At 36.9% G+C, this 14896-nt stretch overlaps 1 protein-coding gene across 1 annotated transcript; it reads right to left on the reverse strand.

Annotated features, from left to right (window-relative positions):
* Positions 1-645: 645 nt before the first annotated feature.
* LOC149811649 (ribosomal RNA-processing protein 8-like) lies at positions 646-11998 on the reverse strand. The gene is made up of 9 exons (XM_089992675.1): positions 11569-11998; positions 11420-11481; positions 11148-11199; positions 9578-9692; positions 9049-9143; positions 1494-1600; positions 1252-1366; positions 1130-1174; positions 646-1030 (listed from the first exon to the last, which is right to left on the reverse strand). The coding sequence occupies exons 1-9, from the start codon at positions 11788-11790 to the stop codon at positions 962-964; spliced, it is 882 nt and encodes a 293-aa protein (XP_089848801.1). The 5' UTR covers positions 11791-11998; the 3' UTR covers positions 646-961.
* Between the last annotated feature and the right edge of the window lie 2898 nt (positions 11999-14896).

The following is a 14896-nucleotide window of genomic DNA, read 5'->3' on the forward strand; positions in this document are numbered from 1 at the left end:
TTAACCCAGTATGTCGCTCCGGTTCCAAAACCTAACCTTAGGCAAACAAACCCCAGGTAGGATTTGATCAAAGTTTGGAGACCAAACCTCAACCAGACAGGTAGAGAGCCCTTTTTCCATTGGTTCACAAGTTTCTCCAGTTACCCATGCCAATTACTAAAAGGGCTCATAAGGCCCATGATTAGTATAGGTAATACCAAAAGATACTCTTCAGTGATTTCACCCAAGTCCCCCAAGTTGAAAACAGAATGCTAAAAATACTCCTATCAGTCTCCATATTTTCCAATTTACCTTTCTAAACTAATTAACAGTGCACAAGCAAGAAGAAAATTTTGAGAGAGGTTTTAGTAGGAATGTACCATATAAAAGGTGAGAAAAACTTTAGCAGAGAGGAGGATTCTGGTTATTCTTTCCAAGAGATGCATAACGACAACCACTAGAAGGTGATGCATGCCTATATGCATAGATCATCATCAACCCTTTTTCAAACAAAATGGCACCACCTACTGGTCGCTGATAACTTCTCTGGGACGTGTAAATGGCTAACAATGACACTGGTGTCCACGTTCAATTAGCACACTAGCAAAAATATTAAAACTGCAATCGGAATTTACAAACATCTGACAAACAAGAAATGAGAAAAAATGATACTCATGAACTGATGCATATACCACAGATCAGACGAATGGTAACATATCAATGCCTTGGCTGATTTGGTTATGGAAGGGTAGCATAATTTACATTGCTGGATAAGCCTGTGCTTATGGATGCTTCTTGGATCCAGAACCTGTTTCTGTTCTGGCACATAAATGCCGAAAATGCAGCATCATACACTTCTGATTTACCCTTTCTCCCTTCGGATCGTTTTGGTATGTTGAGCAGAAAGGAAAAACCAATCACTGATATAAAGCATAACCAGAATGGGCTTTCCCAACACTATTACTGCTTTAAGCTCCCACGTTCAACGTCTCTTGTATAAACAGGGCTTCAATCTTGGCCATTGAATATCGCTCCTCAATGAACTTGTCTCCTGCAATATCAGTAGCAGGAAAATCTGTGAAGTTCCTGGAATGTCATGCATGAAAAACAGAAGGCAATTGCAAGACAATCAAGATATGATGTATTATACCATCTTCTTGAAGAAAAGAAGGATGAACATTTTATTTGAGAAGTCCTGCACAGTAGTTAAATGATTATCACATTGTGAACTATTCCAAACAGGTGTATGAAACAGACGTGTATGTCTCTTACCTTAGACACTGCAGTAAAACCTAGCTTGTGGACACATTTGGAGAACAAACTGGGATCCGCACCTCCACTGTTTGGGTCAAACCTGCTCTTAACTTCTGCTATCAGTAGCCAACCACTGGAGACACAAAGGAACAAACACAGTTTGATAGGATTAAAGCAGCTTTTAAAGGTATGGATATACTTCTCATAGAGAGAGGAGACAGAAATTCACAATTAATAAAAGATTGGTGAAATATACTAACCCTGGTTTAAGAACCCTGTGAGCCTCCAAGAGGTAACTTGGAAAGTTTGTTCCCATTAAGGAAAGGCAGAAAACAGCAACATCTATCGATGAAGAAGTCAAGGGTGTCTGTCATCCAGATTACATGCAAAAGCACATTAACAAAATGCTTGAAATAAAAGTTTCAAATGCACAGATCAATCATGCTGAGTAAAAGATGATTTGGTGACACTGGCAGCCAGGAGCTATAAATATGAGCATACATGAAATCCAGGTTATTTTTATGAACTGAGTTGCTCAACTGTAAATCATCATTTGTACCAGGATCACTTTAAAGATGTCTGGATTTGCAGCATTATGCAATTGACTTTATTCAACAATTCTGCAAACACCATTTGTTTGGATGTGTGATATATTGATGAGGAAATTGCGAAGAACTCTGTTAAAGGAGAGGGATGAGAGGAGAATCATGACAGGTTGTTCCTTCTCAAAAATACTTCGGAAGGATGACTAGGCCTTACTTGCACCCTCTTTCGGGCATATATCACTGAAATATCCTCATAAAGTAACAATATACAATAATTACGATACAAAACAAATAAGACAACAGAAACAAAAGATTATTAGAGAAATAGCACCACCATTAACATATCTATTTCTAGAACAGATTATTCTTAATTATTCTTATAAAAAATCCTTCAATATTCAACAAAAAATGTGTAAATAGGATTGTCATTTAGTTGCATGAATGGTACAATGCTTGTTGACTATAGAACAATTCTAGCTTCTCAGCGCCATTGTTTTCTTAAATGGTAGGTCAGATCGGGTTGGGTTGAATTTACAGCCTGGCCCAGATTATAATTTACAGGTTGCACAAGAAGTTACAAACAAATTTGAGAATTTGAAAAGAAAATAAGGTTGCATATGGTTTTTCCTTATCTCAAACTAGTAACCAAGTCTGAACACAATTCTGGCTGCTATATGTATGGTTGGATTACAGTTGAACCCAACCCGACCTTGATCCAACCCATTGACAGCCCAACTTCTGAATGAAGTGCAGAATAGATAATAAAATCAGAAATTTGAGATGCAAAACATCAAGACAATAGGGGAGCTAAAGGAAAAGATGAAAGAAACTATTATGAGAAAGCACAAAAACAAAAAGAAGGGAAAAAATAACCAAGATTTAATGGCAAGTTGCTATCCCAAAAATTCATGGCTGCAACTCCAATACTGTTAGAACGTCACATATATACGTATATACTTGAATATATATGTATATACTCTTTGTAATACAAGAGTATGTATATGTATGAATATATATATATATATATATATGTATTTAAAGTATATACGTATGTAATACAATTTTTAAGTCTTTTTATATTTCTTATTTTTCTTTTTTTTTTGCTTTTTAGCTAAGTTAATAGTCAATAGTTGACTATTTGACCAGTTGTTGGGCTGTTCCCAACGGCTCTAATTAGAGCTGTTGGGAAGTAGCGTTCCTTTTTTGAAATCTATAAATAAGGGTCCTTGACCCATTGTAAGTGGTAATTCTGGTGAGGCTTTTCTCGATAATATTTGGTATTTCATACGTGTATTGTGCCTTAATGCACTTTGTGATATTTGTGCCTTAGTGCACTTTGTGGTATTTATGCCTTAGTGCATTCAACGAGTGAATGTTCTTGTCAAGTTTATAAACTTGATTATTTGTGAGATTCTTTGCATGGTATCAGAGCTTAGTGTATACTCACTCGTAAAGGCTATCTCATAAAGCACGCATTGGTGGGCTGCCTCATGAAGCGTATTCATAATTCTTCCTTGGTCGTGGTTCTCTTCTTCTCCTTCTCATTATGGGTGAATTCTTTCCGCACAATTCAAGCAACTCCAATTTTATTCCATCGTTCAAGCTTGATGGAAGCAATTACATCATTTGGGCGGGACACTTGGAGACATTCATAAAAGGTCAAGGTTTGTGGGGGTACGTGAGAGGTACTGTTTTTTAACCCACTCCTAAAATTACAATATGCGGAAATGGTGTCGAGACAAGTCTCGAAGAAAAAAGAAAGAGACAAGGCAACAAAAGAATATTACAAAAATTAAATAAATGGGACATGAAAAATGCCAAAATTCTTTCATAGATGCTAAGTGGAGTCGAAACAAAAATTGCCTCAAATGTCTTGTATTACAAGAAGTCAAGCGAGACATGGGAGTATCTTAGAGGTATGTTTACCGAAAAAGATATGGCCCATAAGTATTATCTCTCATAAAAAACTAGAAATATCAAACAAGGAGATAAAAATGTTAGAGATTATTTTATGGAGTTATCATTCATTTGGACTCAATTTGAACCCAAATGGGAAGGTAAGTGTATTGAGATGCGGAGGTCTTAAGTTGAAGAAGATAGACTCTTTGCTTTCCTTTATGGATTGAGACCCAAGTTTGAACAAACTAGGGCTTCTTTGCTATCATCCTCTTCATCTCCTCCTATTCATGAGATTCTCACTGAACTTAGTGGAGAAGAGATTAGGCTAAACATGAGTAAGAATGATAGTATTCTTGCTACTCCTAGCAATAGTCAGGAAGAAGATTGTGCTCTTGCCGCCTCCAAACTAGGAAACTATATCAAACCATATAAACCTCATCATTTTAATAAGAATAGAGGAAAATCAAAAATAATTTGCCATAATTGTCACGAGCCCAGCCACATTAGACCTCGATATCCTAGATTCAAGGACTATAGACCTCAAGAAAAAAGGGTTGTTGCGGCTTTGTCAAAACAAGAAGATGATACTCTAAACCTCAAAGATCTCACAAAATCATTATCCCAATTGACAGAAGCATTACAACCATTGCTTAAAGGATCTACATCAAGAGTAGCCATTGCATCTTTTTTAACCCCTGGTATGTACTATTAGTTTCTTGACTCAGGAGCTCCATTTCGTATGACCCCACATAAGTCTAATTTATCCGAGTGTCAACCTAACTCAAATGCATCATTTGTTTCCACTGCCGATGAGACTTCCTTAAAAATAAAGGGTGTTGGAATTTTTAAAAATGATTTGACAAAACGCAAGTTTTATATTCCAAAAGTAAGACTTATACCAAAACTACATCTTAACTTACTTTCAGTTTCTCAAATCTCGAATCGTGGATGTGATGCCATATTCTCATCAAACAAATGTTGGGTGCAGGATCGCTAGTCCGAGAAATTGATTGGAGAAGGTTCTAGTCAAGGAGATCTTTATTATATGAACTTTTTTTGTTCACTTTGGGGGTTATTCTTGGAAAATGTGAAGCCCTCATAGACTCCATTCTCCACCCTTAGCTTAATCCATTCGGCTCGTTCAGTCAGCTCAATAAAAGTCCTGGATGGTTCAGTGGAGATTAATCCTCTCAAAGGTTGCGAAAAATTGTTGAGGATCAGCAAAAAAGCATGCCTCTCTGATATGGGATCCCTCATTTTGTTGCAAGCTGACCTCCATATATGAATGAAATCCCTTGTCTTTTCATTTTCATTCTGCCTTAGATTGTAGAGATGACTTAATATTGGGAGTGTCTCTGTGTTGAACAGGAAGCGTTCAATAAACAAATTCACAACTTTATCGAACTCCTTAAGCTCGATGGGATTGATATGCTCAGCATACCATTTAGCTGCAACTCCTTCCAAGCTGCGGGGGAGCATAGAAATAGTGCTCTGTTGTCCCTCTTGAACTTAGAGCATTCAGCGAAGAACATGACGAGATGTGCTTTGGGGTCGCCAGAACCATCGAACTTGATGAATTTTCGGAAGAGGTTTTCGAGATCATCATTCCCTTCTAGGCCATCATAGAAGTCCTCGCTAGTGAAGACTTTCTTGCCCTTGTCCGGGGCTTGTAGATCTTTGACAACTCTAGCCATTTCTCTGAACTGTGCTTGCAGTGGATCTTCTGTGACCTGACTTTTCAGTTTGCGGGCATCCTAAGGAATCATTTTGTAATATTACCCAAACAAAAGATATAAAAGTTTGGCACCATAGACTTGGGCATCCAAATATAAGGAAATTGAATTTTGTACCTATTACTAAGGATCTTTGCAAAGATAATTTTGAATGTAAGGAATGTTTACTTAGAAAATTGACATCTTTACCTTGTGGATAAAAAACTTTTTACTCCTTAATGCCTTTTGAGTTGGTCCATTCGGATGTGTGGGGTCCTGCTCCTGTAACTTCTAAAGGAAGATTTTCCTACTATGTTGTGTTTGTCGATAATTTCACTAGATATTGTTGGATTTACTTTCTTAAGTTTAAATCTGATGTATTTGCAACCTTCAAAACTTTCCATAACATGATTAAAAATCAATTTGAAAACAAGATTAAAATCTTGAGAACCAACTTTGAGGGAGAATATTTGTCAAATGATTTTAAACAATTCTTAGAAAATGAAGGAATTTTGCATAAAAAATCATGTCCTAGAACACCACAACAAAATGGGATTTTAGAAAGAAAACATAGACATGTTATGGAAACTATAAGGACACTACTCATTGCTAAGAATATTCATAAAAAACTTTGGGCTGAAGTTGCCTTAACTTCAGTATATCTCATAAATAGGATACCTTCAAAAATTTTATCCAATGAAATCCCTTTTGAAAAATTATTTAAATACCAACCTGATTATCAAAGACTTAGAATCTTTGGTTGCAAATATTATGTCTTAAATGATAAAGGAGATAAACTATCTTCTAAGGCTATCCTCTATTCTTTCATTGGTTATTCTGAAACACAAAAAGAGTTTAAATGTTATGATATCAAAAATGATAAACTCCTTGTCTCACGGAATGTTAACTTTGTTGAAAATGAAAGTGGATTTGAAGGAAATATGTCTCAAGACATAAATTCTGACTATTCTTTCTTATTTAAACTACTTTCTAATGATGAAGATACTTACGTAGAACCCTCTATTGAGAATAGAACAACACTTTAACCAATAGCATACACTAGAAAAAATAGAAACATATCTGGTGAAAGTGTAAATCAAGATAATCATGAAGCATTAGAAATTTCCTCTGAACAAATCATCATTTGTAGATCTGAACGAACCTTAAGGATTCCAAATAGATTTGTTTTTATGACTCATTCTCTCTTAAACATAGAGCATGCCTTATACCTATTCATTCATATTTTGAACCATCCTGTTACAATGAAGCCAAAAACCTACCTGAATGGGTAAAAGCCATGCATATAAAACTAGATGTTCTTGAAGGAGCCAACACTTGAGAAATTCTAAGTCTACCCACCGGAAAGAAAACCATAGGTTATAGATGGGTTTTCAAAGCCAAGACAAAAAGCGATGGATCCTTGGAAAGACATTAAGTCAGGTTAATCGCCAAAGGTTATTCTCAACAATATGGAGTAGATTACGAAGAAACCTTTGCTCATGTTGCCAAGATGACAACTGTTCGAATTCTTGTAGCTATTGCAGCTATTAAAAATTAGAATATATTCCAAATGAATGTTAAAAATACAATTTTAAATGACAACCTCAACGAAGAAGTATACATGAATGTTCCATCTGGATTGAGTCTCTAAAGGTAAAGTGCTTAAATTAAAAAAGGCATTGTATGGACTCAAATAAGAACCTAAAGCTTGGTTTGACACATTTAACAATGTTATTACAAGATATGGTTTCAAACCATGTTATACTGACAAAGCTTTATTTATCAAGAACCCTTTTGCAGGTATTATAATTTTACTTTTATATGTTGATTACAGGAAGTGACAAAGAAGAAATTAAAAAAGTAAAACAGTTTTTTAAAAACTCCTTTGAAATGATTGATCTTGGGTTCCTAACATACTTTCTTGGGATAGAAGTATCATATTCTAACAGAGGATATATATTATCACAAACAAAATTTGCTTTAGATATCATTGACAGGTCAGGATTATCAGATGACAAAGTTGTTGACACTCCAAAGATTGTCGGAATGAAGATGTGGGTTGATGATGAAGTTCCCCTGGACAATCCAACTCCCTTCAAACAACTCGTGTGATCTCTTATGTATCTAAGTATTACAAGACCTGACATAGCTCATGTTGTACTTATAGTTAGTCAATTAAAGCATGCTCCAACATCAGTTCATATGGGTACAGTCATGAAAATTATCAAATACATCAAAGGCACAATAAATAAGAGAGTTTTTTTATCCTCTTCTTCCTTGTTAGATCTTATTGCATATTCAAATGCTGATTGGGAAGGGGATCCAAATAACAAGCACTCAACAACTGGTTTTTGTGTGTTTTTAGGTGAATCCTTGATTTTATGGAAATACAAGAAACAATAAAAAGTGTCACTATCATCTACGGAAACTGAGTATAGAGCAATGGCGACTACTACCATGGAAATCGTGTGGCTCAAACAACTAATTTCAGATATGGGAGTTCATCTTCAGAATCGTACAAGATTATGCTGTGACAACAAGAGCTCTATATGCATTGCTCGAAATCATACATTTCATGAAAGGACTAAGCATATAAAAATGGACTGCCACTTTGTTCGTGAAGAATACTTAAAGAAGACTATTGATCTTCCCTATATGACATCGGAATATCAACTTGTTGATTTCTTCACCAAGGCACTATGCTCACCAAGATTCAATTGTCTACTTGACAAACTTTCGGTGATTGCACCATAAGTTTGAGAGGGACTGTTAGAACGTCACATATATATGTATATATGTACTCTTCATAATACAAGAGTATGTATATATATATATATGTATGTATTTAAAGTATATATGTATGTAATACAATTTTGTAATAAGTCTTTATATTTCTTATTTTTTCTTTTTTTGTATTTTTTGTTTTTTAGCTAAGTCAATAGTCAATAGTTGACTATTTGACCAGCTGTTGGGCTGTTCCCAACGGCTCTAATTAGAGCCGTTGGGAAGTAGCCCAACGGCTATTGTTCCTTTTTCAAATCTATAAATAAGGGTCCTTGACCCCATTGTAAAGGGTAATTCTAGTGAGGTTTTTCTCAATAATATTTGGTATTTCATACGTGTATTGTGCCTTAGTGCACTTTGTGATATTTGTGCCTTAGTGCACTTTGTGGTATTTATGCCAAAGGTGCATTCAACGAGTGAATGTTCTTGTCAATTTTTTATAAACTTGATTATTTGTGAGGTTCTTTACAAATACCATGTTAGGAATTAATCCTGGCTCATACAAGTTGAGATATCCCATACTTCTATTTTTCAGATAACGCAGACTACCATTAAACCTCATTGGATTTATTACCAATACAATTACATAAAGACTACAGGAACATAACCAACAACCTGAGAATATTAAGAATGCCATAGTGACAATTCCTATCAGGAAATAGTAGATGGACAGGTTGATCACAGAGCATGACAGAGAGAATTTACACATTAAAAGACAGACCCAAAGGCACATCATATGATTTTATGGAGTAATCCATTAAATGCTGGGATCCAACATGGGAATAAAAATGGAGTATTCACATGATATAGAACATATAAAATCATTTGATAGATCATAATATGAACCAAACAAAACCAAGAAAACTTACACATACCTTAGACATGTCACAAGCAATCACAAGAGGATCATTTGAGACAAGATCAATGGAGAAGACAGTATTCTTTAAACTCTTTGCAATGCTTGCATCTCCTACATTAATTACAGATGAGTGAATTGGAATCATAGTATATATATATATATACCGTAGCCCATATATAGGTTTACAGGAAAGATCGTGTAGTACTATAGTTTTCTGACAAATTTTTAGGAAATACTAACATTTAAAAATATTAAAATAAAAATAATGCAAAAAATAAGAAAATTCTGTTCAAGTAATATTTTCAGCAAAGATGTGAAGAAATGATAGAAATGCTTTTAAAACAAAAAAAGATGAAGAATAAAGAAATATCCTATTTAAAATGTTAAAAAAGAAAAGTAAAAATATGAAGAAAATAAAAATATCATGGTAAAATAAACAGTACATTTCGATTTTTCCTCAATATCTCTTGGAGCAATTCAATCTTTCTACTTTTAATTTTATTATTTTAAAAAATTCCCCGAGATTTATCAGAAAAACTACTCACCACAGCCAAAATCAGCAACCACCAATGAAGGGCTGTGATCCTTAAGCCACTTGATTATGCTACCCACGGGCTGTTCTGGCCAGTGAGACATCTGCTCTTGGTATCCTGCATGATACTGAAACCATATATTGTACATCATGAAAGGCACAAAGTCCATTAAGAAGAAAATAAGCTCTGAAAACATTAAACTAGCAATTCACAAACACTGCATGACAGACAACACATTTAATAATAGTAAATAAAAGAAACAAAACAGAAGCTTGAACACATTCACAGACATGTTATTTCAATAGAGCACACAGTTTCAAATTTGAGGCACGTATGACATGCTACAATAGTACCATAATGGGCCCATCACTAAACATAATTAATACCATTTGTAGAGAAGGAAAACTTGAACTTCAAAGGCATCCATGGCATTATTATTTTGCTACAAAAAAATGCACCTTTAGAAAAGAAAACTTGATTGGATTGTTTCAACACCCCAAAAAATTCATTCATAAGCCAATCAGAGCATTATGCCATCACTCAAAGTGCAAAAACTTGGAGAAAATTTTCAGCTGTCTAAAACCTTCCAAGAGAATCATCTATAACTGTTCTAGTCATTTCCCAACTTCATTTGAAAATGACATAATAAGGTTAACAAAAACAAGGTTAATAAGGGCAATTCTGAACGAAAAGAAAGATAGTATCCCATGGTATTTTCTCCCAAAAAAAAGGAAAAAAAGGTTCACCACCTATACCCAATGGAACTACCATAAGCAACCATTGTGCAGACCAGATACGAATGCAAAGATACAGCAAAGCTGAGGTCTCCAAAGAGCACTGGGAGCTTCTTCTCCTTTTGTCTCTCTTATGCTTTGTTTCTTAAGAAAAGGAAAAACAAAACTAGTTTCACTTAAGTACATCACACAAAAATTTGTAAAAATTTTAAAATTTCCTAAATTTTAAGCTTAATGATCTCTGACTTGGACCTTCCAATGAAAAATTAAAATATAGCACCACCTAAGCAGAATAACATTTCAGGATCATGACTGTAATTCCTTTCAATTTTCTTTCCACAAAATATAGATTCTGTTCCCACGTTCATCTCTAATCTACTTACAATTCCTCACTATCTTTTCCTGCCTTTTTCTTGTTCCCCATCTTCCCCTCATCAACTGTTTCTTTTTCTTTTCCCCTCTTTCTAGTCATGATCCCTTCAGTCATACCAGAAAACGCTTACTCGAAATCTCATTTACCAGTTACATTGTGGAAAGAGACACCCACAATATCATAAAGTCAAGATTGGTCTAATGCCAAAAATCTGATGCAACGTCAGAGTAGGCATTACAATTGAACTAATTTAACCTAACGACAAGAAAAGTAGGTCGATTAGTTAAAGTGTGTAGATGTCAGTCCTTTGTATGCCAGAAGAGGTCATACTGCTTGAATCTAATTTGGCTCCTCTTTTTTCAACATTTGAGTCCTTAACTTTACGCGGTCCTGCACGTTAGTTTCATCAAGCACAAAGCCTCTTCAAGTAAAAAAAAAACAGATAATAACAAAGTGTCAAAGTGACAAAAGGTACCACATCAAATAGTGCTGGGTCCTTCTTGAAGAGATCGAATGCTTCATTGCCACTGCAAAAAACACAGAAAAAGAAAAAACAAACTATCAGAGATAATGCGCCTGCAAACAAGGAATAAGCATATAACATAGTTGTCTAAAGTAGCAACAATAGATCTAGCAAAACTAAGTCATTGTTAATAGTCTTCTTCGACGAAATCTCATAAAGGAATCAAACGTTAGATAAACCGAACAGTTAAAAAACCCAATATGGTTCAATCAGAAAAGACCGACCTGCTAGTGTACAACTTCTCGTTGAGCATCCGGAAATGACCGCCGGACAACCTTGCTCGCATCTGAAAGATTCGCAGCATGAATCGAGCCCACATTAGAAGGGGAAACGGACTGAATTGTATCGAGAAAGCGACGACGATGATGGATACCTTCTGGAGAAGAGATGAGGCAGGTGGCTTTTGGACGTGCTGTGAAGGGGCATTAGGATTGGGGCAATGGGATTTAGATGTTGATGGCCTTTGGCGCTTTGGTGGGGCTGTGCGCTGCCGGGAGACGTCGTTGGTTGGGCTTGCTCTTGCTTGGGCAGGAGGGGAGTCGTTGCGCTTCCGCTTCCGCTTCCCTCTCTTGCGTTTCCAATCGGAGCTCTGCATCTGCGCCTCCGCTTGCCTCTGTGGTGCCTGTCAACAGAAACGAGCGCTCAGCATGCCCAAATCGTCTTTTACAAGCGGGTCGGATTTTGGAGAATTCAGATCGGATCTTAGGCTCTGTTTGGGAGCCGGTAATCGAAGGTAGCTGGGGAGACAGCCATGAAATCCACAAAGGATAAGGATTTCAACTTTTCTATTAGGCTGTGTTTGGGAGGATGTACTTTGAAAAAAAACAAGTACTGAAATTCAAGGGAAATGATTTTGAGGGAGTTGGAGGTAATCAAATTTTGTTTGGAAGCATCGTCAAGTGTCACAAGGATTGAACCTTTTTTCTCTTTGGAGATCAACTTTTGGATAACATAAAGATGTAATAACAAAGAATATGGATCAAGGGTAGATTGGATTTTTTTTATATCTACACGGAGAATCATAGACTTAGTTGTGCAGGCTTTGGCTTACCCCTTGCCCCAAGAGAGTCGCCATGCTTTGGCTTGTGCAAGGCGTGATTCTCATGGAACTTTAACCTAGACCACAAGCCTAGCGGCCTAGATCCCATTCCACAACACCAAACTTGTTTGGGACGGCTTGTAAGGAAAAATTGGATTTAATGCATAAATATTTTAGGCCCAACTCCAAATCTATCATAAATACCTAGGGGTGGCAATTTCTGACACGACCCGCCAACCCGCCTCTTAGGCGGGTTCGGGTTGGGCTTAAGCCAACCCGTTTAATAAACGGGTCGACCCGCGTAACCCGTTTATTAAACAGGTCGGGTTCGGGTTAGGGGTATGCCAACCCGCCAACCCGGCTGACCCGTTTAATAAACGGGTTAGGCGGATGGGTCAACCCGCCAACCCGTCTGCCAACCCGCCAACCCGTCTGCCAACCCGCCAACCCGACCCGTCAACCCGACCCGCCAACCTGACTACTTGCCAACCCGATCCGTCAACCCGCCAACCCAACCCGCGAACCTGACCCGCGAACCTGAAAACCCGTTTACCCGACCCAACCCATTTATTAAATGGGTTGGCGGGTCGTGTCGGGTTACCCGTTTATTAAACGGGTCGGGTTCGTGTTTGCCACAGCCGACCCGTTTAATAAACGGGTCGGGTTCGGGTTGAGGTATGCTGACACGCCAACCCGCCAACCCGACCCGATTGCCACCCCTATAAATACCTAATAAATGTCGTATTCACTTAAACAAAAAAAATGCTTAAAAAGTCCAAAATAAAAGCACAAGTGCCGCTAAAAATAAAAAAGAAAGATGTTTATAATTTGAATATAGTTAAGCAGACTCAATCAAACATCTCGTTCATTAATGAACAAAAACTAGATGTGTAAATGTTGGGTGGGAAGATAATGAAGAAAAAAAAGGGGACGATAATTAAGGGAAGTTATCTCTCCTCAGTTATTGAAACTCTTCGTGAGGGGAGCAGTTGCTAGAGATGATCAGGGGGTGGGAGGTTATCCCTTCCTTCCCTGATCATCGGGTAGTGGGGGTTCCTCCTCGGTCTATTTAAATACTGCAACCTCCTCCTCTCCACTATTTCGAAGAACAAAAAGGAAGAAGAGGAGGAGGTGCTTTCAGCAAAGGTAACGACACCATCTCCTCTGTTTTTCTTTTATTTGAGCAAGGAAGTGGATCATTCGACCGAGAGAGATCGATGTCTCTCTTCATCGCCCCACATCGCTGATGAGTTGCAAAGAAAGAAAAAAAAAGCTTAGCAGTCATGGCTATCTGCCTTGTTGTTGAAAGAGAGAGAGGGTCAACTTCTGTTATAGGCCCCTCTGCTTCAGAAGAGAGAAAATCAGACCCCTTTTTGCCCCTTTTTTTACCCAACAAGCCGACTTGGGTCAGTCTAGGTGTGGACCAAACGATCTAGGTTGCACCCATATCGAACCAAGTAAGTAAAAAAAAATGATCATACCAGTATGAACTAAACTAGTTCAGACTGAACTAGTCTGACTCAGACCGTCTTAGTCAAACCGATCTGGTCTCGGTGTGAACCATCGAGTTTGACCAAGACCGACTCAATCTGGTTTAGTCCAGTCTGAGTCTGGTCAATTGTTTAAGATTCGACTCGATTAACCAAACTGGTTCTAACTGAATCAGGTTTGATAGGGTCTCGGTTCCTTGTATGGATCTAGTCTGATCTGAACTAGACCAAATCTAGATCCAATCAGTCTGGACCAATCCAAATTGAATTGGATCCAAACAAAATTTTGGTCTGGATTCTGTCTGACAAATCTGAATCCAGATCATAATTGGATCTAGTTCAGATCAATGTTAGATCTGGGTCTGAATCTAGTCTGACAGTTCTCAATTCAAATCAGAACTTGATCCAGATCCAACTCACAACTAGATGGATCAAAACTGGGTATTAATCCAGTCTGATAGTTTTGGATCCAGATCAGAGTTAGATCCAGATCCAACTCATAGCTGGATGGATCAATTCTGGATCGATATTAAAATTGGGTCTAGATTTAGTCTGATAGTTCTGAATCTAGATCAGAACTTGGTCTGGATCTAGTTAGATAATTTTGGATCTAAATTAGATCCGAATCTAGTTTGTGATTAGTTATGAATTTTGAGAATCCAATTGAGTTTTTAAACCAAACCCAAATGGGTTGAGACTAAGTTTAGTAAACCATGTAATCTAAACTCAGACCAAACATGTTTTGATATAGGATGAGTTAGGTCAAATTATAAGAATTAAAATGACTAAATTATCCTTGTTTGTACACAATACCCGATTAAGTAAAATGGGCATAACTTTGCACTCTGAACTCACAATTGAGTGAGGTTTGGTGCGTTGGACTTGTATCATAGAGAAAAATCTTTTTATCTTCTGGTTTTGGTCAAATCAAGGGTACAAAAAATTAAGATATGCTGAGTCATCTTGAGAGGGGTATTTTGGTAATTTTGTCAAAATATAAAGAAGGTATGTGTATTAATATGAACATGCTTGTGTGATGATCGGATTCTGTTATTAGAGCTTCTTGAGACTCGATTGTGACTAGAGTACAATATTCATATTTGAGGTAAGGGATATTATTAAGTAATCTTACTTGTGAACAAACCATATTGCATTGCATGTTATTATTAATA

This window comes from Nuphar pumila, chromosome 17 (assembly GCF_984573655.1).
Source record: "Nuphar pumila chromosome 17, dmNupPumi1.hap1.1, whole genome shotgun sequence".
NCBI classification, from domain to species: Eukaryota; Viridiplantae; Streptophyta; class Magnoliopsida; order Nymphaeales; family Nymphaeaceae; genus Nuphar; species Nuphar pumila.